General features: G+C 43.8%; 1 protein-coding gene across 1 annotated transcript in view; it reads right to left on the bottom strand.

The window, feature by feature from the left end:
- Positions 1–24,171, bottom strand: part of syne2a (spectrin repeat containing, nuclear envelope 2a) — a 216,192-nt gene that overhangs the window by 148,026 nt on the left and 43,995 nt on the right. Inside the window, exons 35-46 of the mRNA XM_082961486.1 lie at positions 23,690–23,893; positions 23,179–23,384; positions 22,826–22,933; positions 22,375–22,669; positions 22,028–22,206; positions 14,046–14,361; positions 13,221–13,385; positions 12,542–12,883; positions 11,283–11,419; positions 10,889–11,018; positions 2,824–2,994; positions 771–2,519 (exon numbers count right to left, since the gene is read on the bottom strand). Of these exons, the coding sequence (XP_082817612.1) occupies positions 771–2,519; positions 2,824–2,994; positions 10,889–11,018; positions 11,283–11,419; positions 12,542–12,883; positions 13,221–13,385; positions 14,046–14,361; positions 22,028–22,206; positions 22,375–22,669; positions 22,826–22,933; positions 23,179–23,384; positions 23,690–23,893 (4,002 nt within the window). The remainder of the gene's footprint in view (positions 1–770; positions 2,520–2,823; positions 2,995–10,888; positions 11,019–11,282; positions 11,420–12,541; positions 12,884–13,220; positions 13,386–14,045; positions 14,362–22,027; positions 22,207–22,374; positions 22,670–22,825; positions 22,934–23,178; positions 23,385–23,689; positions 23,894–24,171) is intronic.

The following is a 24,171-nucleotide window of genomic DNA, read 5'->3' as shown; positions in this document are numbered from 1 at the left end:
CATCTACGAATCATCTGTTTACCTGGGTGCACACATCCCTCGCCGCTGGACACCCAGGTATCACCCGCACTATTCAATCCATCTACGCAAAGTGAGTTCTGGGCATAACCCGCCCATGGAAGGAACCGGGCCCACTCCCCCTGCCGGTCCTGACAGTGACTCCTTAGGAACCTCCCCAGCTCCTGGTTGGTCCTCTCTACCGGCCCTTTAGACTGAGACCGGTACTCGGAAGTGAGGCTGACCGTGAACCCCAATTTCTCCATGAAGGCTCTCCATACCTGTGATGTGAATTGGGGGACATGGTCGGAGATACCCTGATTATCTCCCTTCATATAGCCCTCAGTAAGCCTCAGTCATCAGGCAGTAGGGGAGTAAATTCGTAGTCTGGAAGTGGAGGGGCCACTGTATGATGAGTCAAATTCCTCCAATTTTACTTTGAGCCAAGGTGTGACCTTTAAATGCCACACAAACAGGCTACTCCTGGCCTGACCATTCCAATTCATTCATAATAACGTCACTTAACGTTGTTGGATCTTGGGCGAAACAAAGACCCTTGAAAGGTCAAATCCCCTTAGGGAAAGACCGCCATTAACTACATGTACCAGTGTTTGACTTGAGTGTACAACCCCCTCTCAAAACCTGAATCTGCAGGCTTAAAGTTTATCAAATGTAACGTGTATCCTCTGGGCTGTCATACTCTTACTACTCCAAATGCTTAAAGAATTGTCCCTGAGGAGAACGTGTGTGTGTGAAAGAGAAATGTCCCTTACCTGTTCCTGTGGAGCTGTCCTTTCTGTCCCCTCTCTGGGCTCAATCTCTGTGGCTGCATATGCTGGTGAAGGTGCGTGTGACAACTGTGTATTGTCTCTTGTGGCATCTGTCTGACTGACATCTGTCTGTGTGAGATCATTCACCTGTAGCATGTCAGTTGTGTCTATCTTTCCAGTGTCTTTGCTCACAATCTGTCTGTTATCTTTGCTGTCTGTAGTACAGGTGATGTCTGAAGTCTCCTTCATTCTGTCAGATGCTTCTGTGTTTACAGCTATTTGTCTGTTTGTCATTTCTGTCTGTCTGGCATCTTTAGCGTCTGTGTCTACGTCATCGTCAACACTTCCTGGTTCAGTGTTGTCAGAGATATCAGTGTGTCTCTGTGACTCGAATTCGGTGTCTGCCAATTCAGCGGACTTAGACTCTGTGAGCCCTGATTCGGGGCCTTTTGATTTCAGACCTTTTGTTTTGGGGCCCTGCGATTTCTCCCACTCTGATTCCGTGTTCTTTGCAGCAGAGGGGCCCTTGGAACTCTTCACTTTGGGGCCCTTGGACGCTGAGCTCCTAAAATCAGCCCTCCTCCGCCCCCTGTGCTTTGACTTGATGCGCCGCCCGCCATCTGTGTTCTTGGTGTTCCCAGTGACAGAACTATCAGTCAGTTTTGAAGGAAAGTCACCAGAGCTAAATGTATCTGAGCCATTACCACAAGGAGGCTCCCTGCTTTGAATGTCCTTGGACTGAGACAGAGGTAGCTCCATGTCCAAAACAATTGTAAATACTTTCTTTGTCTCAGTGCAGTCTCTAGACTCTGTGCGTTGTGTTTTGTTATCTGACTGTGATTTGTCTGTGGGTCTTGCATGCGTCTCCAGCTGCTTTCTTTCTGGATGCGGCATGAGATGTGTTACATCTAGCCCCACACTGCTTTTAATGCACAATTCAGCTTTGGTCGAGGAAGTGACTTCACAATGTAGAGTCTCAGCTTCCTGAACAAGAAATTTCCCAGCATATGCAACTGCAGTGTTTGCATCGTCATGTGACTCAGTAGCTGGAATCTCACCGTCACCAGGTTGAGGTGAGTCTGTATGTACAATAGCATTGTTGCCATGGTAACCTGGTCTGCTTTGGAGAGCATTGGCCATAGACATGCCATCAAGTTGTCGTTCGAGGTCTGTGTCCAGAACGATGGTGAACACTTTGTGCGGTGTCGGAGGTGAGGTTCCCTCTCGATCCATTGGTTCTATATGGTGAGGTGTCATCTCTGTTACAGTATCCCCACATTGGCTAGAGCCCGGGGTCTCTGGCACCACCACAGTGGCTGAGATATCAACGCGGGTGATGGGAGTTTGGGTTAAGGTTTCTCCCATGGGAATTTGTATTTGACTCTCCCCATCCTCCATGTCTGTGACCATTCTCTCTGCTGGCTGGATGCTCCAGCCCTTCAATGAGTCTTTGCCGTATTCTAGGTCCTCTGCTCTTTGTTCAGTGTCGCTCATCACTTTCTTGGTAGGTTCTTTAACAGCATCCATTGTTCCTCTGGTAATGGCTCTTTTGCTTTGCACTCTGCTTTCAGCCTGCTCTTTTTGCAGATCTTTCGTTGAGTCAATATTAGCCTGAAGAGGTTTGATCCCGCCTGGAGTCACTATCTCTACAGGTTGTGACAAAAGGGATGCCGCGCTGAAAGATGGCGCTTTGCCAGGTGTGTTGCTTGGTTTCTTAATGTCTCCATCCACCTCTGTGCTCACTAGGGACACCTAAAGATGCATAAATTCATTAGAAATGGTGTGAAGATACATATAAGATTCCATAAAGGGATCATGTTAACGTTAAGGGATGTTCCAATCAAAATATAATTTAACTTTTACACTTGGTTGAAATGCCCCAGTTTCACCTACTGATAGTCATATTTTGTATCATAGGGCTCCATACATTCTAAAATGTCTTCCAACAAGCCAACTCATATTGCAAAAGAAAAATGTCTGCATTCGATTATTGTGTATTAGTTCAATCTACTTGAGTTTTGTTGTTTGATTATACATTGATTAGATGATAGCTCACCTGGGATTGGGCTAGGGCTGTGAGGAGAGCTGCACTGTTGCTAAGGGCCTGTCCAGCTCTTCTCTCGAACTGCTCCACGCGCTCCCTTCCGATACAGTCCAATAGGAAGTCTAGCTGTGACAGCGCCTCACGTAGAGTCCCTTGGAGTTGCTTCCCATTGTTCAGTGTAGCCTGTGAGGGATTATAGGTTTAGTTAATCTAATCTTGATGTTTGGGTCAAATTCATCTTACCTTGAGTTGTCTATGTACGACAGTATAGAGAGCATCCACATTACTCTATTTACTTTTGCTACAGGAAGTAGCTAGCATGATTTAGCATCGTCCCTTGATTTCCCATTTGTTAACATTTCCCTGATGTTAGCAAAACTGCATGTAACCCCCTAGTTGCGTTTAGCTTTTTATAGCACGGACTGGCGTAGTTATTGTGTTGCATGTTGGACATATTTTGGAGATGGACAGTTGTTAGAGAACAGCCCGACACGTGAGGAGAGGGAAACAAGGCAAACTACGTGAGCTAGCAAGATGGCTATTTAATTGTTTTATTGTTTTTAAAAGTTAGTTTAACTCGGTCTGAGTAAACCACATTGATTAACTGTTAGTCCTCATGGTGGTCGGGGATGAGGGACTATGATTTGTTCTGGTTCAACTGTCAAAGACCACTGATTTTTCTTTCCTCCTGCTTGGAGGCTCGACCGTTAGATGCTGTGAGAGACTGAACTCTGGGTGATGTGAGTAGCCACTTGATGTGATCTGAGAGAGATGATCTGAATATACAGTGCTTTCAGAAACTATTCATACCACTTGACTTATTCCACATTTTGTTGTGATAAAGCCTGAATTCAACATGGATTAAATATTTAAAAAATTCACCCTCCTACACACAATACCCCATAATGACAAAGTGAAAACATGTTTTTAGAAATGTAGTGAAATTGAAATACAGAAATATCTAATTTACCTAAGTATTCACACCCCTGAGACAATACTTTGTAGAAGCACCTGTGGTGGTGATTACAGCTGTGAGACTTTTTAGGTAAGTCTCTAAGAGCTTTGCACACCTGGATTGTACAATATTTGCCCATTATTCTTTTTAAAATTCTTTAAACACTGTCTAGTTGATTGTTGTTCATTGCTAGACAGACATTTTCAAGTCTTGCCATATATTTTCAAGACAATTTAAATTGAAACTGTAACTAGGCCACTCAGGAACATTCAATGAGGTCATGGTAAGCAACTCCAGTGTATATTTGGCCTTGTTTTTTAGGTTATTGTCCTGCTGAAAGGTGAATTTGTCTCCCAGTGTCCTAAAACTCCCTATTCCTTGCCGATGACAACCAGATCCATAAAATGATGCAGCCATCACCATGCTTGAAAATATGAAGAGTGGTACTCAGTGATGTGTTGTGATGGAAAACATAACACTTTTTATTCAGGACAAGTTAATTTCTTTGCACATTTTTTTTTCTTCAGTATTTCTTTAGTGCCTTATTGCAAACAGGATGCATGTTTTGGAATATTTTTTATTCTGTACAGGCTTCCTTTTTTCATTCTGTCATTTAGATTAGTATTGTGGAGTAACTACTATGTTGTTTGATCCATCCTCAGTTTTCTCCTATCACAGCCATTACACTCTGTAACTGTTTTAAAGTAACCAGTGACCTCATGGTGAAATCCCTGAGCAGTTTCAAGTTAACGTCACATGCTCAAGTACAGTGAAAAACCCAACAATGCAATAATCAATAACAATGTATGTCTAGAAAAAAAAAACACATGGGAAATATGAAATACACCATTAGGTAAGCATACTATATACAATAAATATTTAAAAAGTCAGTTCCAACACCATATTTACATGTGCAGGGATACTGGAGTGATGGAGGTAGATATGTATAGGGCAACAGGATATAAAATAAACAGAGTAGCAGCAGCTTGCGTGGGTGTTAATTAATTTTTTATTTTACTAGGCAGGTCAGTTAAAAACAAATTCTTATTTTCAATGACGACCTGTGGGTTAACTGCCTTGTTCAGGGGCAGAACAACAGATTTGTACCTTGTCAGCTCAGGGATTCGAACTTGCAACCTTTCGATTACTAGTCCAACACTCCAACCACTAGGCTACCCTGCCGCCCTGCCGTGTAGAGTCAGTATAAATGAATGTGCGAGTGAGCAAAGGCTGGAGTGAATGTTTGTGTTGGAGTGACAGTGTGTGTGAGTGTGTAGGGCCCTGTGAGTGAGCATAGAGACAATTGAAATAAAAAGTAAATAAAGATACAGGGGTAAACTGAGTCCATGTAGGTATTTTGTTAGCTATTTATCAGTCGTAATGCTTGGGGATGGAAGCTGTTCAAGAGCTTGTTGGTGTCAGACTTGATGCACTGGTATCTCTTGCTGGGCAGCAGCAGAGAAAATAGTCTATGGCTTGGGTGGTTGGGGTGTTTGATTTTTTTGGGACCTTTTTTTCACACCTCCTGATATAGAGGTCCTGGTTGGCAGGGAGCTAGGCCTCAGTGATGTATTGGACTGTCCACACAACCCTCTATAGCGCCATGTGATCGAGGCCAGTGCTACTGCCGTATCGAGCAGTGATGCAGCCAGTCAATATGCGCTCAATGGTACAGCTGTAGAACCTTTTGAGGATTTGAGGGTCCATGACAAACCTTTTCAACCTGAGGGGGAAGAGGCACTGCCGCACCTTCTTCACAAATATGCGTGTGGGTTTGGACCATTTTAAGTCTTCAGTGATTTGGACACTGAGGAACTTGAAGCTGACTACTGTACCTGCTCCACTGCTGCCACGTCAGTTTGCTTCCTCTCCGGTAACTGAGTTAGGAAGGATGCCTGTATATTTGTAGTGTCTGGGTGTACTGATTTGATACACAATCCAAAGTGTAATTAACGTCACCATGCTCAAATGAATTTTCAATTTCAGCTTTTCAATTCCAGCCCAGGATCAATGCTCGACTGAGGGACGTTACATATATGTGTAGGGTACAGAGATGAGGTTGTCATTACAAAATCATGTTAAACACACTATTGCATACAGAGTGAGTCCATGCAACTTATTATGTGACTTGTTAGGCATATTTTTACTCCTGAACTTATTTAGGCTTGCCATAACAAAGAGGTTGAATAATGATTGACGCAAGACATTTCAGCTTAAAAAAAAATTATGAATTTTTTAAAATATCTAAAAACAAAATTCTACTTTGACATTATGGGGTATTGTGTGTAGTACGACAATTTAATCCATATTAAATTCAGGCTGTAACACATACAAATTTGGAGTACTGTGTTTTTATCTACTGTGTTTGAATGGGAGAGTGTGAATGGACTGTTGTTGCATTCGCACACTTCTCATTGGCCACGCGCAGGTGACCTGGATTTCCACTGTTTATATGAGTGCTTTTAGGTACACAGTGAGTGTGCATAGATGCCATTGAAATGGGTTGATAGTTGTTGGTCTTTTAATAATAATTCATAACTTTACTTGTTGTAATTATTCTTTATCATAGTTCAAGAGATATACACTGCTCAAAAAAATAAAGGGAACACTTAAACAACACAATGTAACTCCAAGTCAATCACACTTCTGTGAAATCAAACTGTCCACTTAGGAAGCAACACTGATTGAGAATACATTTCACATGCTGTTGTGCAAATGGAATAGACAACAGGTGGAAATTATAAGCAATTAGCAAGACACCCCCAATAAAGGAGTGGTTCTGCAGGTGGGGACCACAGACCACTTCTCAGTTCCTATGGTTCCTGGCTGATGTTTAGGTCACTTTTGAATGCTGGTGGTGCTTTCACTCTAGTGGTAGCATGAGACGGAGTCTACAACCCACACAAGTGGCTCAGGTAGTGCAGCTCATCCAGGATGGCACATCAATGCAAGCTGTGGCAAGAAGGTTTGCTGTGTCTGTCAGCATAGTGTCCAGAGCATGGAGGCGCTACCAGGAGACAGGCCAGTACATCAGGAGACGTGAAGGAGGCCGTAGGAGGGCAACAACCCAGCAGCAGGACCGCTACCTCCACCTTTGTGCAAGAAGGAGCAGGAGAAGCACTGCCAGAGCCCTGCAAAATGACCTCCAGCAGGCCACAAATGTGCATGTGTCTGCTCAAACGGTCAGAAACAGACTCCATGAGGGTGGTATGAGGGCCCGACGTCCACAGGTGGGGGTTGTGCTTACAGCCCATCACCGTGCAGGACGTTTGGCATTTGCCAGAGAACACCAAGATTGGCAAAATCGCCACTGGCGCCCTGTGCTCTTCACAGATGAAAGCAGGTTGACACTGAGCACTTGACAGACGTGACAGAGTCTGGAGACGCCGTGGAGAACGTTCTGCTGCCTGCAACATCCTTCAGCATGACCGGTTTGGCGGTGGGTCAGTCATGGTGTGGGGTGGCATTTCTTTGGGGGGCCGCACAGCCCTCCATGTGCTCGCCAGAGGTAGCCTGACTGCCATTAGGTACCGAGATGAGATCCTCAGACCCCTTGTGAGACCATATGCTGGTGCGGTTGGCCCTGGGTTCCTCCTAATGCAAGACAATGCTAGACCTCATGTGGCTGGAGTGTGTCAGCAGTTCCTGCAAGAGGAAGGCATTGATGCTATGGACTGGCCCGACCGTTCCCCAGACCTGAATCCAATTGAGCACATCTGGGACATCATGTCTCGCTCCACCCACCAACGCCACGTTGCACCACAGACTGTCCAGGAGTTGACGGATGCTTTAGTCCAGGTCTGGGAGGAGATCCCTCAGGAGACCATCCGCCACCTCATCAGGAGCATGCCCAGGCGTTGTAGGGAGGTCATACAGGCACGTGGAGGCCACACACACTGCTGAGCCTCATTTTGACTTGTTTTAAGGACATTACATCAAAGTTCGATCAGCCTGTAGTGTGGTTTTCCACTTTAATTTTTTGTGTGACTCCAAATCCAGACCTCCATGGGTTGATAAATTGGATTTCCATTGATTATTTTTGTGTGATTTTGTTGTCAGCACATTCAACTATGTAAAGAAAAAAGTATTTAATAAGATGATTTCTTTCATTTAGATCTAGGATGTGTTGTTTAAGTGTTCCCTTTATTGTTTTGAGCAGTATATATTTGTGTAGTTTCACTGTGTGGGCATTGTACATGTTTTCCTAGTAAGTAAATACATATCTTTAGGGGTACATTACTTATTAGGTGGAGGCACTGCACTACATCATTTATAGTCTAATACTGCCACAAACCTAGATACTAGGTCCAATCTGACAGGAACTCATGTTACACTGTTGTTTACACTTGCTACAGACAGTAACTAGCATTATTTCGCATTTGAGTTCCCATTTGTTAACATTTCCCTGATCAAAACTTCACTACAAGCAGAAACTTCCACAAAAACATGTCAAACTAAATTTGGTGTCTCAATGTGCCTGTTTCAGATCAGTTACACTGCAGTATGACTGATCTACAAATCTTAATGAGTGATCAATTAGATCTGAAGTCGTCAGTCTGAAGTCGACTCAAACACGCACAGGTTTAAGGGAAATTACACTAGTGATGGGTCATTCTCGAACGAACAGCTATTTTTGAACTGCTCTTTGATTGTAATTCCTCACTGGTCCACACATTTCTGCAGTGAATTCATTTTCTTTCTTTGCAGACCATCTAACTTGGTCAGGTAAAAATGTATTTGAACTAATCACAATCTGACATACTGTCAGGCGACTTTGTAAGCTTAGCATTATATATTTGCAATTTTTTTCATGATTTTAGGAACATTTTTAAGTGCTACTGAACTAAGTGCCGTTTGGGTGCCAAATGAACAGCTCTTTTAGCTGAACGGAACCAACGAGCTGGCTCACTGAAAAGAATCGGCATGCCCATCACCAAAGATTATGGATATATTGACAAGATGTCCACCCTAACAATGGGAGTTGTTGTCCACAAAGCGCACGGCAGGCTGTCTAGCTCCAGTCTATACTTTTTTAGGATTGGTGGATACATCTCATTATTATAATCCTTTGTTGAATATTTGATGAGGGTTGTTGATGTCAACTGCCTGTATTCAATAGAGAGAGATGCTATGTTACTAGGCTCAACCATGAGTATGCATAGCCATTGTCACGTCCTGACCATGGTAAGCTGTTATTTTCTATGGTAGACTGGTCAGGGCATGACAGGGGGTGTTTTGCTATGTTTTGTATTTCTATTTTCAGGTTCTAGTTTTCTATTTCTATGTTGGGTTTGTTTGGGATGATCTCCAATTAGAGGCAGCTGGTCCTCGTTGTCTCTAATTGGAGATCATACTTAAGTAGTTTTTTTTTTTTCCACCTGGGTTTGTGGGATCTTGTTTTTGTATCAGTGAAGCCTGCAGAACGCGATGGTTGTGTTTCTTTGTTTATTGTTTTTGTATAGTGTTCTGAGTTAATAATAAATATTTATCATGAGCATTCAACACGCTGCACCTTGGTCTACTCCTTACGACGAGTGTCACAACCATCTTGCGACAACACCGATATAAAGTATTTTTTCTTAAAGTTGCCAGGATTTCATGAGTCCTACTTATATCAGTGCACTCGTAACAACTTAAGCATCTACAAAACTTCTATATCAATTAAATCTCATATAGCAAATAAGCCATTCATTTTTTTGTTGACCAAATTCGACACATCTCATTGACCTCCCCAAAAAATTCCTTGCTTGGTAGGTGAAAAACTAAATAAAACTGCCCCTGCTGGGGAGACAGATTTTCCGCCGAGTTGGACCTCTCTATTCCTCTTCCTCTCTGCCATCACCAAATTCCACAACTTTTCATCCTCATATTCATTATCTCCAGCACCTACCAGTGTATACATATTTGAAAATGGCCCATTTCTACATGATGTAGTTAAAAAGATAAGAAGAAAGGTCCTACATACGTACTACTCGATAACATCTTCGAGTAGAATTAAAACAAAGAACTGATTTTTTTTCAAAACATGCAAAAAGTTTGTAGTCACAGGGGGGCATTTTTCTGCTCCCCGAGTCACCGCGAATCTCACAGTGTTTAAAAATCCCTGTTTTTTTTAAATGTTTTTTACTCATGATGACATCAAACTTTTTAAATTATTTTTTGAACTGGTCTTCTACAAATCGTAGAAATATGCCATTTTCACATATGTAGACACTGGTATGGTGCTGCTTCCTGCATGACGAATGCAGACTCATTACTGGTTTTGACTGAACAATGAATTCCCCCGCAATGTGTGCTCATTGGTTTCAAAACCTTTTGCTGCATTACAATGTCACCATGCATTCAACCGAAATGTGTCTTCTTCATTTAACTAAACTCTTCTGAATCAGAGGCTGATGGCTGTGATTTGGCATTTCAAAAATAACCCCTCTGAGAAATGCCTCATCTAGAATCACCAATATGCGTAGTACTTTCCAATGGGGGAGCCAGATGACAAACCCTCTATTTTTCCGTTGAGACAGAGCACGTCAAAAGATAATGGCACTGATATTAGAGTAAAGTGGAAACTCTATTGAAGAAAACTAACTAAGGGGTTCCTATCCCTACCTGTGTTGTCGTGATGGCCGGCATATGGAGTATAAGTGCGCTTTAAATGCCCATTGCTAATATTACATGGTAGTTGGGCCTCTGGGTTCAACATGACAAATACATTAGTGGAAAAACATCTCAAAAACAACTAGTGATTTCTGAACAACCTCAGTAAACTCTGTGCTGTGTTCAACATGCCAAATGCATTTGTGGGGAAAGGTTTTTAAAAAACAGTGATTTCAGAACATCTTAAACTTTCATTCCTAAAAGCTATCATACAGACATTGCTTTTTACTCTCAATGTGGCTGTTCCGGTAAAAACAGCAGTGACTTTCTGATTTACTATTCTTGTTCGCAGAAGTTGAAAACCTAAACAATATACAAATATTTAATGTCCCTGCAAAACTCTTTTAGGATTTAGGTCCAGGTTCCCCGGTAAATACTTTAATTGTGACAAATGTATTTGTAAAAGGTTCTACACAAATAAAATGGGATGGTGGATGGATGTGGGTGGACAGAGAGGTACTACAGTACCTGTACAGACTTTCGGGGATTTGACTGTGCTGCCTGGTTCCACTGCTGCAGTTCACAGATCGCCCCAGACATTCTAAGGGCTGTGCCGCCTGAAAAAAGCTGCATTCGTTCATGTAGAGAGAAACACAGGCTACGGAGACAGAGGATAGGTTGAGAGAGAGAGAAAGAAAAAGAAAGAAGGGAGAGGGGGAAAGAGGAGAGAGAGGGGAGCGGGGTGAATAAGAGTGAGAGGAATGAAAGAGAGGAGAGAGAGAGGAGAGAGAAAAGGAGAATGGTAAAGAAAGAGAGAGAATACATTAACTCACATGTACCAAAACATATTTTTCAAAAAATGCTATCCAAATGCTTTGATATGCAGAGGGAAAGGAGCCACAGAACAGATATTAATAGGTACCTGTCTAAGTCTTTGGCCGCTGAATCCACAGCCAAAGTCACATCGGTTTGAAATTCTCCATATGTGTCCTCTGACCCTACTGCTTTCTCCAGATGATGAAGCCGTGCCGCAAGCTCCCTCAGGCTTTGGTCACAGTCCTGAACAAGTCATGAGAACAGTGGGGTATTCTAAAATGCTGGACAATTAAGTTATCCAGCTTATACCATGTCAATTTTAAGCCTATATTTCTCAGATGTAGTTATAAGTACACTGAACAAAAATATAAACGCAACATGAGTTGAAATAAAAAATGCCTGAAATTTTCCATACGCACAAAAAGCTTATTTCTCTCAAATTTGGTTCACAAATTAGTTTATATCCCTGTTAGTGAGCATTTCTCCTTTGCCAAGATAATCCATCCACCTGATAGGTGTGACATATCAAGAAGCTGATTAAACAGCATGATCATCACCCAGGTGCACCTTGTGCTGGGGACAATAAAAGGCCACTTTAAAATGAACCGTTTTGTCACACAACACAATGACACAGATGTCTCAAGTTTTGAGGGAGTGTGCAATTGGCCTGCTGACTACAGGAATGTCCGCCAGAGCTGTTGCCTGATAATTAAATGTTCATTTCTCCACCATAAGCTGCCTCCAACATCGTTTTAGAGAATTTGGCAGTACGTCCAACCGGCCTCATGACCATAGACTACTTGTAACCACGCCAGCCCAGGACCTCCACATCCGGCTTCTTCACCTGCAGGTGCTGAGGATTATTTCTATCTGTAATAAGGCCCTTTTGTGGCAAAAAACTCATTCTGATTGGCTGGGCCTGGCTTCCCAGTGGGTGGGCCTGGCTGCCAAGTGGGTGGGTCTATGCCCTCCAAGGCCCATCCATGGCTGCACCCCTGCCCAGTCATGTGAAATCCATAGATTAGGGCCTAATGAATGTATTTAAATTGACTGATTTCCTTATATGAACTGTAATTCAGTAAAATCTTTGAAATTGTTGGATGTTGCGTTTACATTTTTGTTCAGTATAGTTATTCGCCACGCATAGGAAACCATTCAATCAATCCATAGATGGCTTTGCCCATTCCTTATTTTTCTATCAATGGTTCTACCATGAGAGCACTAAAAGTAGGGTGAAACTGCCCCTAGAAGCTGAGCCTGGGTCAGTGAAAAAATGTTCCCCACTAAAGGTTAAGATTAGGATTGGGGGAGGGGAAGCTGAACCTAGATCTGTACCTATGGGAAACTTCATCCCGGAGCATATACCTGTAGGACGTGCCAGCGCTGCTGGAGCTGCCTAATATCAGTGAATCCTTCGGTCGTTTCCGGGTCGTCCCCCAAATGCTCAGCCGAGCCTTGTAGGGCCCTCTGAAGGTTGTCAACCTCCTCCCTGATTCGCTGGTCTCGTCGGGCTAACTGCTCCTCTGCCTGTAGTTGAGCCAGCCAGCTGACGCCCCTCTCTAACTCCTCCTTCTGGTCCTGGAGATCTTTGACCTCTTGAGACAGAGTGGCCTGACCCTTGGTGGTGCAGCTGGCAAGCAGGATGTCTTTAAGAGACTCGAGCTCCACAAAGTCTTTCTCCATGTGGCCCATGGCCTCCTGCAAAGCCTACTGGGACAGGCAGATTTGTTGTTGCTGTTGTTTCTTCAAAACATCTTACCAAACAGCAGTGCTCTTACAGTGGAAAATGCAATGAAAACGTATTTCTGAAAGGATGAGTTTACATAAGGCTGTGTGTGTCTGTGTGTTTGTGTGTGTCTGTGTGTGTGTGTCTGTGTCTGTGTGTGTGTGTGTGTGTGTGTGTGTGTGTGTGTGTGTGTGTGTGTGTGTGTGTGTGTGTGTGTGTGTGTGTGTGTGTGTGTGTGTGTGTGTGTGTGTTCGTGCGTGTGTTGCATGCATATGTGTGTATGTGTGTGTGTAGTGTGATCACACTGATACATCTCACCTCCACAGCCCCTGTATCAGTCTCCAGGAAACTAGAGTCTCTGGGCTGGGACTCAATACCCAGCATCCGTTCCTGCAGTGAGTTCAAGGTGTGCCGGCACTCCTGCACCAGCTGGCCACAGCGATCCTCGTTACGGACGCCTCCCTCAAGACTCACACAAATTCCCTAAAAATTATGACAATTCAAATAATCAGTAAAATGTATGCAGTTTTTGTAATTGAATTACAGACATTTACTGTAACAATTCTATGTCACAGTATCTAACGAAGGTGGCGCCCCTCCTCGGTCGGGCGGCGCTCGGCGGTCGTCGTCGCCGGCCTATTAGCTGCCACCGATCGTTGTTTCTGTGTCTTTTGGTTTTGTCTGTCTATCCCGCACCTGTTTTGTGTCTGTAATTAGTGGGGGGTTATTTAGTGTGTATTTTCAGTTGGGGTTCTCGTGCGGGATTGTTTATTGTCTACTCTAGACAGTTGCGAGTGTAGCTGTTCTTTTTTTTCGTTGGTTATTGTCCATTATATTGCCGGGGTGCGCCCCGTGCGCTTTTTCCAGAGGGTTTATTTTTGGGAATGTGTTTTCCCCTGGCGGACTTCGTCACGCGCCCTGTGCCCTACGGCTATTGCTTTTTGCATTTATCATTAAAACACTGTTGCTCCGGCCCTCTGTCTCCTGCTCCTGATTCCACATCTCCACCGGTCCTAGACAGCCGTGACATTCTAACATGAATCAACAGAAAAACAGATATTCCTACAAGGAATCCAACCAGGAATTGCCCGTTTGACTTCAGAAATCTCCTTTATTAAAATATTTCAAACATAGCCTACTCACATGGAGCTTTTTGACCAAGGCGGGTTGGCAATCCTCTAGTGTAGTCCAGGAAGGGTCCTCCCAATTGGGGTCCTTGGTGCGCTGGGCTAGCTCCTTCCTCTGGGCCCCTAAGGCAGAGAAAGCCGGCCCCAAGGCTGTGGCCTGGTCCAGTAGTGCCCGGGCCTGTTGGGCAGCCTGCCTGTGTTGGGCCAGGCCGGGCCAGGGAAAGAACAGGGAGAGCTGGGTAGTCTGGTGCTGGAGCTGGTCCACTCTGGACCAGGCCTGCTGCCTCTGGACCAGAAGAGAGGAGGAGAGCTCGGGCTCACCATGCAGGAGACTGAGAGTGAAAAAAGACAGAGACAAAAAGAGTTAAAGAGATGGCTTTCATGGACACTAACAAATCCAAATCAAGTAGGCTGTATGTATGAACTTCATGTCTATGTTGATTATTGTGGTTGAGTGCAGAAGCTTTTTCAACAATGGGCCGAGTCTTGAGAGCGCCGTGCGTAAAAAAATATTGCATCGATGTCAGTAGGAAATTTGTCTAAGCTTGCTAGTTAGGAACTATGGCACTTACAAATGACTTACTTTATTCCACCCTGTTGCACTGCTTTGTGTCTTTATCTAAATTTGTACTAAGTAAGTAAACTTTGTACAATTAAGCCTTGTCCGAGCCAGAACAACCCAGAGGTGCAGGAGCATGAGGCAGCTTGATGTAGAATTATACCCCCTGGACAGGAAGCTAGTCTGTAACAGTAACTTACTCCCAAAAGGCATGTTTAGCTTAAAAAAAACAGATAAAAAACATATTGTATCACAGCGCCTCTCTTCTTTCTAAAGATCTAATTTGACTGTACTGTATATAACAATATGAATATCTCTCTCTCTATATATATATACTATGTACATACTATATATACTGCTCAAAAAAATAAAGGGAACACTTACACAACACATCCTACATCTGAATGAAAGAAATAATCTGATTAAATACTTTTTTCTTTACATAGTTGAATGTGCTGACAACAAAATCACACAAAAATAATCAATGGAAATCCAATTTATCAACCCATGGATGTCTGGATTTGGAGTCACACTCAAAATTAAAGTGGAAAACCACACTACAGGCTGATCCAACTTTGATGTAATGTCCTTAAAACAAGTCAAAATGAGGCTCAGTAGTGTGTGTGGCCTCCACATGCCTGTATGACCTCCCTACAACGTCTAGGCATGCTCCTGATGAGGTGGCAGATGGTCTCCTGAGGGATCTCCTCCAAGACCTGGACTAAAGCATCCGCCAACGCCTGGACAGTCTGTGGTGCAACGTGGCGTTGGTGGATGGAACGAGACATGATGTCCCAGATGTGCTCAATTAGATTCAGGTCTGGGGAACGGGCGGGCCAGTCCATAGCATCAATGCCTTCCTCTTGCAGGAACTGCTGACACACTCCAGCCACATGAGGTCTAGCATTGTCTTGCATTAGGATGAACCCAGGGCCAACCGCACCAGCACATGGTCTCACAAGGGGTCTGATGATCCCATCTCGGAACCTAATGGCAGTCAGGCTACCTCTGGCGAGCACATGGAGGGCTGTGCGGCCCCCCAAAGAAATGCCACCCCACACCATGACTGACCCACCGCCAAACCGGTCATGCTGGAGGATGTTGCAGGCAGCAGAACGTTCTCCACGGCGTCTCCAGACTCTGTCACGTCTGTCACGTGCTCAGTGTGAACCTGCTTTCATCTGTGAAGAGCACAGGGCGCCAGTGGCGAATTTGCCAATCTTGGTGTTCTCTGGCAAATGCCAAACGTCCTGCACGGTGTTGGGCTGTAAGCACAACCCCCACCTGTGGACGTTGGGCCCTCATACCACCCTCATGGAGTCTGTTTCTGACCGTTTGAGCAGACACATGCACATTTGTGGCCTGCTGGAGGTCATTTTGCAGGGCTCTGGCAGTGCTTCTCCTGCTCCTCCTTGCACAAAGGCGGAGGTAGCGGTCCTGCTACTGGGTTGTTGCCCTCCTATGGCCTCCTCCACGTCTCCTGATGTACTGGCCTGTCTCCTGGTAGCACCTCCATGCTCTGGACACTACGCTGACAGACACAGCAAACCTTCTTGCCACAGCTCGCATTGATGTGCCATCCTGGATGAGTTGCACTACCTGAGACACTTGTGTGGGTTGTAGACTCTGTCTCATGCTACCACTAGAGTGAAAGCACCACCAGCATTCAAAAGTGACCAAAACATCAGCCAGGAAGCATAGGAACTGAGAAGTGGTCTGTGGTCCCCACCTGCAGAACCACTCCTTTATTGGGGGTGTCTTGCTAATTGCCTATAATTTCCACCTGTTGTCTATTCCATTTGCACAACAGCATGTGACATTTATTGTCAATCAGTGTTGCTTCCTAATTGGGCAGTTTGATTTCACAGAAGTGTGATTGACTTGGAGTTACATTGTGTTGTTTAAGTGTTCCCTTTATTTTTTTGAGCAGTGTATATATATATATAGTATGAACATAGTATTTTTATTGTCTTTCCTATAGAAACCTCTTATTTTTTGTTCTGTACTTTGTATGTGGACCCCAGGAAGAGTAGCTGCTGCATGTGCAGTAGCTAATAATAATAAACTAAACTCCCCAATCTATGTCCTTAATGTTGAGTGCCAAGCAGAGGGGCATCAGGTTCCATAGTCTTTGGTATGATTAGACAAGGGATCAAACCCCCAACCTTCCAATCTCAGGGCAGAAACTCTAACCATAAGGCCAGAGTTGGTATCTAACTTTGACTATAACATTATTGTGGAACAAAATTGTCAACAAAATTATACGTAGAGTTTCAGTTATTTGAAGGCAAAAATGCATACTGCATGTCAATTCTTTGTTATGAAAACAGTGCAAAAGGAACAGTTTTCCTAGAGCCTTCGAAGTGCTAGATGTGTGTAACCTCATTGGATTGTGTGCTATATCTGTGGAGAAATTATAGTGGAGAAAATAAAAATTGTAATCGGAAGCTTAAAAACAGGGGTGATAATGCTTACTCAGAACTTTGTTGGAATCCCCCACGTTTGGGATATCAAATAGAAATCAAATGTTTTGTCCTGCATCAGGTTACATATCTTTATTCTGTGACTACTGTATATTGTTTTGAAATGAGAAAGCATCCAATAAATGAAATGACACTGCCATCTAGTGTTACATAATGCCACACAATACACAATATTATTGTAATTTAATTTAGGTCAGATTGCTTGGAAAGGCAGCACTCTGCAGTAAGGATGATGTCACAGAGTAATATTGTGATGTCACCGGTAGGTTCTTAGAACTTTTGTCAAAGATCAAAAAAGCTTGCCTGCTTGGTAAGACTTAAAAGAAAAGAAAAGTAAAACGAAAACAAAATGGATGTATTCAACTGCTGAGAATTCTTCATAAGAATGATTCCTGTCATTCATTTGCATAAAGTGGATTGCCCAGGTAAGGTTATTTTCCTATTTTCAATTGAGTAGTATTTTGTTAACTGTAAATTAAACTATGACTGGATTTGAATCTAGAAAAGTGGAAGTGACTACCTGCGAGGTGGAGTCTGCCAGGTATTAGTGGTGGCCTAGCAGTAATAGGCTAGTAATAGTTAGTAGTAGTAGTAGTAGTAGCAGCAGCAGTAGTAGTGTAGTAGTTAGTTAGTAGTATTAGTAGTAGTAATAGTAGCAGTAGTGTTGGCCTAGTAGTAGTAGCAGTAGCAGTACTAGTAGTAGTAGTAGTAGTAGGCTTTTACAGTGTAGTAGTAGTAGTAGCAGTAGCAGACTTTTACAGTGTAGTAGTAGTAGTAGTAGCAGTAGTAGGCTTTTACAGTGTAGTAGTAGTAGTAGTAGCAGTAGTATGCTTTTACAATGTAGTAATAGTAGTAGTAGTTCAAGTAGTAGTAGTAGTACCCCAAACCATTCTGTGATTCACATAAACTATTGTGTTAAAACTAAAAGCAAGAAGAGTATGGTCTTTATTTTATAAAAGTGTTGATGGATGATCTCTTTGTATAGGTCTTGTTGTTTTTTGCTTTGCAGTTACATTTTTTTGCTTTGCTTTGTAACATTCACGTATTAAACACAATTTGTAATTGTAGATACAGTTTTTCTAGGCCTTTAGTTATGCTCTCCACATTTGTAGTTTTCATGGAAAGATGTCATAAACAGTGAGAGGAGACTGTTACTATGCCAGCATTAAATCTATGCCTAATTTTAAAAAGTATAATGTGAAAAATAAGTAAAGGTTGTAACATATCAGTAGCTTTCTTCTGCTACATGCAATCTAATCCATCAGTTGATAATATAATTTTGTCTTTCAAAAGCATTTTGTCCACATTTGACGCCATATTGTCAAAGCTTTTCAAATCTTTCACTATAAACCAGTATCATTTTACATCAGGTTGACTGTCCTAGTATGAACATACTAGTTTCTTTGTAAAATATTGCATGTATTCACAACATTGTGCATTTTTGTAAGCAAAAACTAGCTTGGGCAAAATAAACATATCCTAACTATAGTTCATTCTGTTTTATGTTTGCAGGATGCAGGTCTGACCTAACATGGCTTCAAAAAGTTACATCACAGAACCTTGGTTCAGCTCCATTCTGTGATCAGTGTACTAGAAAACATGGTCCCTGCTGCAATCTTTCTACTGGGCCTTTATCGAGCAAGCCAGGGTGCAGTGCATCAATTGACCTAACACCACAGGGGCAGCCAACGAATGATGCCCCTGTGATGAGAACACTTCCAGGGCTTGCGGCCGGAGCTACTGGGCTGACTTACCACGAAAACCAGCTCACTAACGATGCATGGTATTTGGAGCACACAAGGAGGGAAGACAGTCCTTCTCCTCCTCCATCTCCAGAGTATGACAACAATGTATCCTCCCTTGCAGAGGCCTTCGATGGCCATGAAGAAGAGGACAGTTTATCACCTGCTTCAGTGTACATGGACTGCCTTGAGGAGCTTAGCCCATCTCCCTCAGCAGGATCCCCTCAAGCCGACTCTCCCCCAGACTCTCCTGCTTTATTTATCGTAGAAAGTGATGAGGGGGAGCAGTTCTCGGAACTCCGTCTCTCTCCATTTCCAGTTTTCGTTGAGTGTGAGCAGTGCAACAACTATTGCTGTTCTCCTTTAGGAGAAAGGATTGAGACATCTCCAGAACGTGGGGGCAAAATTAAATCATCTGCTGAAAAATGGCAAGAGATCGAGAAAGTTCCAGAGTTTAAGAAAAATATTGAGTTGTCTCCAAACTCTGGGCAAACATCTGACGCTTCCCCTGAGCCAGAACCACAAATTGAACTGTCCAGGGAGCATGAGACACTAAAAGGGCCATCTAACCTCTGGCAAGAGATTGTGTCAGCTTGTGAACCATCGCAAATGATTGAGCAGTCTCCTGATCACAAACAAGAGGTAGAGTTTAATTCAGACTCCTGTCAAGTGTTTGAGGAGCCCCTGCAATGGACTGAGCAAAGCAAAGAGCCTCAGGAAGTGCTCCAGTTGCCTCTGCCACCAAAACAAACAGTTGAGCAGTGCCTTCAAGACATTGAGCTGCCTCATGAATCCATGCTTTGGAATGATCCAAATTCTGGTCAAGAGTTGGAAGTGTCAACTGAGCCCAAACAACAGATTGAGTTTTTTTTTAAAACCCACCAAATAATTGAAATGTCATCTGAACCTATGATTGGCTTATCTGCTGAGCACAGACCAGCTGTTGAACCACCACTTGAGCCTAGAATATCTTCTACTGAAACACAGCAGAATGATCTCCAGCAAATAACTGTGCCTTCCCCAGAACCTGGCACAGTGTCAAAGGCTCCTACTGAGCCCTGGCCAGAAACTGAATCATCCTTTGGTCCATGGCAAGACATTGAACAATTTTATGAGTACAATCAAGGGACTGAGGTGTCACCAAACTCCTGGCAAATATTGAAAGTATCTGAAGTATCTCAGCCCCAACAACTGACTGAATTGTCCACAGAGACACAAGGAGAGTTTAAGCTTCCTTCTGAACCTATGAAAAGGAATGAGGTGTGTACTGAGCAGAGGCTAGGGGTTGAATTAAACCCTGACTCGTGGCAAGGATTTGCGATCTCTACCGACTCCAAGCAACAAAACAAACCATCACTGGCGACTCAGGGAGTGTTTAAGGTACCTATGCCACCAAGACAAAGGGCTACGTGGTCTTCTGGGTGCATGCAACTGATCCAACTGTCTCATGAGCCCATGGAAGGTATTGATCTTCCTACAAACGATGTGCAAATGTTTGAAACATTTTCTGGGCCCAAACAAAACATTGAGGTTTCTTCTAAATCCCACCAAGGGACTGAGTTGTCCCACGATCACAGGCAAGAGATTTACTTACCCCCTTCTCTTGACTTTTCTTCCTCTCCTCCACCACCTATGTTCTTCTGTGATGTAAAACCATATAACGATTTAAGACTCACGCCATCCAGCCCTTCGCATGATGAAGAGTTTGATGAAGCAGAATCTCTTGGCACCACATGGAGTCCAGAGTTTATGGCAAGTGAACAACCTGAGCTGGCAGAAGAAGATTCCCATATCTCCATTCAGAGTCATGGGCCAATGCAAAGGGTGAAGAGATTGACCCCGTACCCATACACTAGACCAAGAGCTATTGAGCACCATGAGAATGAAGATAGAGACAGGTGTTTATATACAGTCAACCCGGCAGACCTACCTGACACATCTGGAGGAAGTAGAAACCTGCCCGAGATTTTAGAGTTAGAAGCTGAAGATGCAGATTATGACTCTGATAACAAGGACACGGAAGAGGGCTTCTGCTGTAATGGCAGAACTCAGAGCTCCCAACTAGCAAGTCCATTGGCTGGCACCTCTGGGAATGCAAGATCACCCAGGCACCAGGCACCAGATCCTCAACATGCAAACACAACTAAGTCAAAGCAGGTTTTTTTCGGAAATGTCCAAATTCACAGCAAGCTTGTCAAGTCAACCACCCAGACCTCTTATGACCACAAGCCTACGATTGCTCAAGGTAGAAAGCGTTCCAGAAAATCAAGCCGTCAGGAGGAGATCAATGACGAGATAGAAATGACTCTCAGAAGGAGCACTGTGGCCCGCCGCACCAGCACAATTTTTTCCCACTCTCGTACACCTAAGCCTTGTAGCACTGTGTCAAGACACCAAAGCGATTATGGTGAAGAGGATGAGAACTGCTGTAGCCGGAGTTCTAAGAGCCAAAGGCTTAACAACCCCACTCTAATGATTCTATATTCAGGTGAGGATGTACCTTCTTATTTGCCAAATTTCCTTCCAACCCCTGGCAGACTAAGTCCTACTCTTGAGGATAGTGCTAAGATTAGCTGTTCTAGCCACGCCCTGGGCCAACAGGGTCCCTCATTCACAAGGAACAGAAGTGGAATGATGATGAGGGCAACACTGAATCCCCCAGCAGAGTCAGAGACCGACAAAACAGAAGAAGAGAAAGTCAAAAGGACAATCGCCTCTGAGGACAAAGACTCTGACGCATAGCATCCTCCTCACCCGTCCCCCCATCTTATCTTCTATTCTTGAACAATAAACACATTCAGCATCATAATTGAGCCTATATTGTAGTCATTTTACAGTGCTGTTGTGTAATACAATATGACGATTTGTGGCATGGATCTGGAGTGTGTTTTTGCTTAAGAGAGTAAGAGAGAGTGAGAGTGAGAGAGAAAGAGCGATAGAGAGAGAGCGAGAGAGATAGATAGAGAGAGAGCAAAACTGCATGTACAATTCAACTTTAAATGACTCAATGGCATTTACATTTGCCAAGACCCACTCTAAGTTTACAGTTTACACTGTTGGTAGAAACAGAGACTGAGGAGTACATCTTGAACTATTCACAATCAATCAATATTCTCCTACTATCAACCAATTACACAGAGGTCATGCCTTTCTGACAGAAATATAAAAAATCATGAAAAGTGATTAGTGTCTCGAGTCTCATTCATTCACCTACCTGCGGTGTTGGTCTGCAGACTGCAGAACGGCTCCCCACTGCACCTCTGTGTCACTGACAGTCTGCATGACATCCAGTTTCAGATGCTCTCCCAGGCCCGGTCTGTGGGCCAGCCTGTGGCATGCTTCCTTCAGCTCCTTCATTCGAGACTCTCCCTCTGCCTTGGCACTCAACACAGTCTGCCAGACACAACAGAGGCAGCAAGAGACAAAGGTTATGTTTAAAGGTACAATATGTGACTTTCATTTCAGGTCATTTCCTTTTTTGTGCGCTATTAGAGGACATCTGCACCACCACCAAATAATCTGCAGGCGGAGTTTGGAGTAAGCCCAAAGACAGGTTCTTACCTCTGCAGCTTGTAGTCTTTGCTCAGCCTGGCTGTGGTAGCATGGGGCTCCAGTGGCCAGAGAGTCAGCCTGCTGTTGCAAGACTCTAACCCAGGCGTGGGTGTCCTGGGCCAGAGTCTGGAAGGCCTGGGTGTGGCTGGACAGAGAGCTCTGGTTCTCCTTGGAAGAAAGCAGATGGGTGTGGAGACTGCAGCAGCGCTCTAGAAGTTTTTCACCCTCTTTTAGTAGGGGGGAATGCTTTAGGGTGCTCCCATGCAAGGTGGTTATGTGTCCACTGAGGGCCTCTATGTGCTTACTAGATTTGGTGGAGGAGAGACAGATGAGTTAAAACCATCACTACCATCATTATGACCTTTATGGCCATCATCATCATCATCATCATCATAATTATTGTTTTGATCATTATTGCAAATGTCATCATTGTAGTTAATGCAATTTTAGATTATGTGACCTGTGCTCGACTATTTCCTCCTGCAAGCGGCTAAGCTCCTCTCCTTTCTCCACCTTCAGCACTGCAGCTTGCAACCACTCTTGCAGATGGGCACACTCCTCCTGCAGACTACCACACAAACACACACACGTTAGTAAAACACTACTGCAAGTAAATCCTAACTAATATGTTATTTGCGTACCATAAAATATAGTGCAACCAAAACCACTAAAAATCATAGATGCTGTATTTTGGAGTACATTTGGGGGAACATGGAATCTGATAGTATGTCACACATTATACACCCAAGACGGACTAATATCTGAATAGATACACTTGTAACTATCAATAGGTATGCTTGTGACAGCCAGTACCTGTGCAAGGCCTCGATATCCCTCTGGGCCTGCACCCTCATTTCACTAATGTGCTGACGGGCTGCACAGACAAGCTCATGCAGTCGGACACCATCCGCAGCTAGGCTCTGCAAGCTCTGTGGGCTGGCCACGGAGGTCATGAGGTGCAGCTCCTCCAGGAGGCCCTCCGCCTGCTTTTCCTGTGTCTGAAGCTGTGCAGACAGCTCCTGCACATGAAAGCAGGTGTTTGAGCAATGAGTACCAAGACTAGTGGCAGGAGGAGAATAATATTATGGAAAGCAGTGTTTTTTAACATTGGGTAGTTTTAGACACTAATAAGAACATATAATAGGTTCAAGGAACATTTTTGTGTCTTTATAGTCAATCAATCAATGACTCAATCAATCAATGACTCTCAGGAGCATAGTTCTTAATCATCCCTCACATGAACCAAAGAAACCATGGGTACCCTCTGAAATGGGGATATGGGTCAAACATAAGAGATACCATATGGGAAAGTATTGACCCTCACCTGAATCTGTGTGAGGAGCTTTGGGCCGTCAGCAGCACTGAGCGTGTCCAGTGAGTCCTGGATGCCCTGAAGAGAGGAGTGACACTCGGCCATCTTGGCTGCCACTTGTCCCTTGGCCACCACCAGGTGCCTGTAGACATCCCCGAGGTCGGAGAAAAGCTCCTTCACCTGCTCCATCTTCTTCCTCATCTGGGTCTCGATCACCTGGGTGAGGAAGAGGAAGTGGAAGAGTCAGTCACTGCTGAGCATCATTTTGAAAATTTCACAAAATAAACTTCTCTAAATTGTGTCTCTGAGAGAGTATTACTTTCGACTTTGTAAACAAGGACCCTTTCTAAAGTAGTGATAAAGAACTTCATAAGAAGAAGCGCAAAGACCTGTGCAGGACCACCCAGTGCTATATAGACTTATTCAGACTAACTCCGGCAATCTCAGACCCACACAGCATATCCCAGGCCCATTCAGGCTGTCCTAGAAGTATA

The sequence above is a fragment of the Salmo salar genome, chromosome 15, assembly GCF_965601325.2.
Source record: "Salmo salar chromosome 15, fSalSal1, whole genome shotgun sequence".
Taxonomy (NCBI): Eukaryota; Metazoa; Chordata; class Actinopteri; order Salmoniformes; family Salmonidae; genus Salmo; species Salmo salar.
Note: the sequence above shows the minus strand (reverse complement) of the source record. Positions and strands in the feature narration are given on the sequence as shown.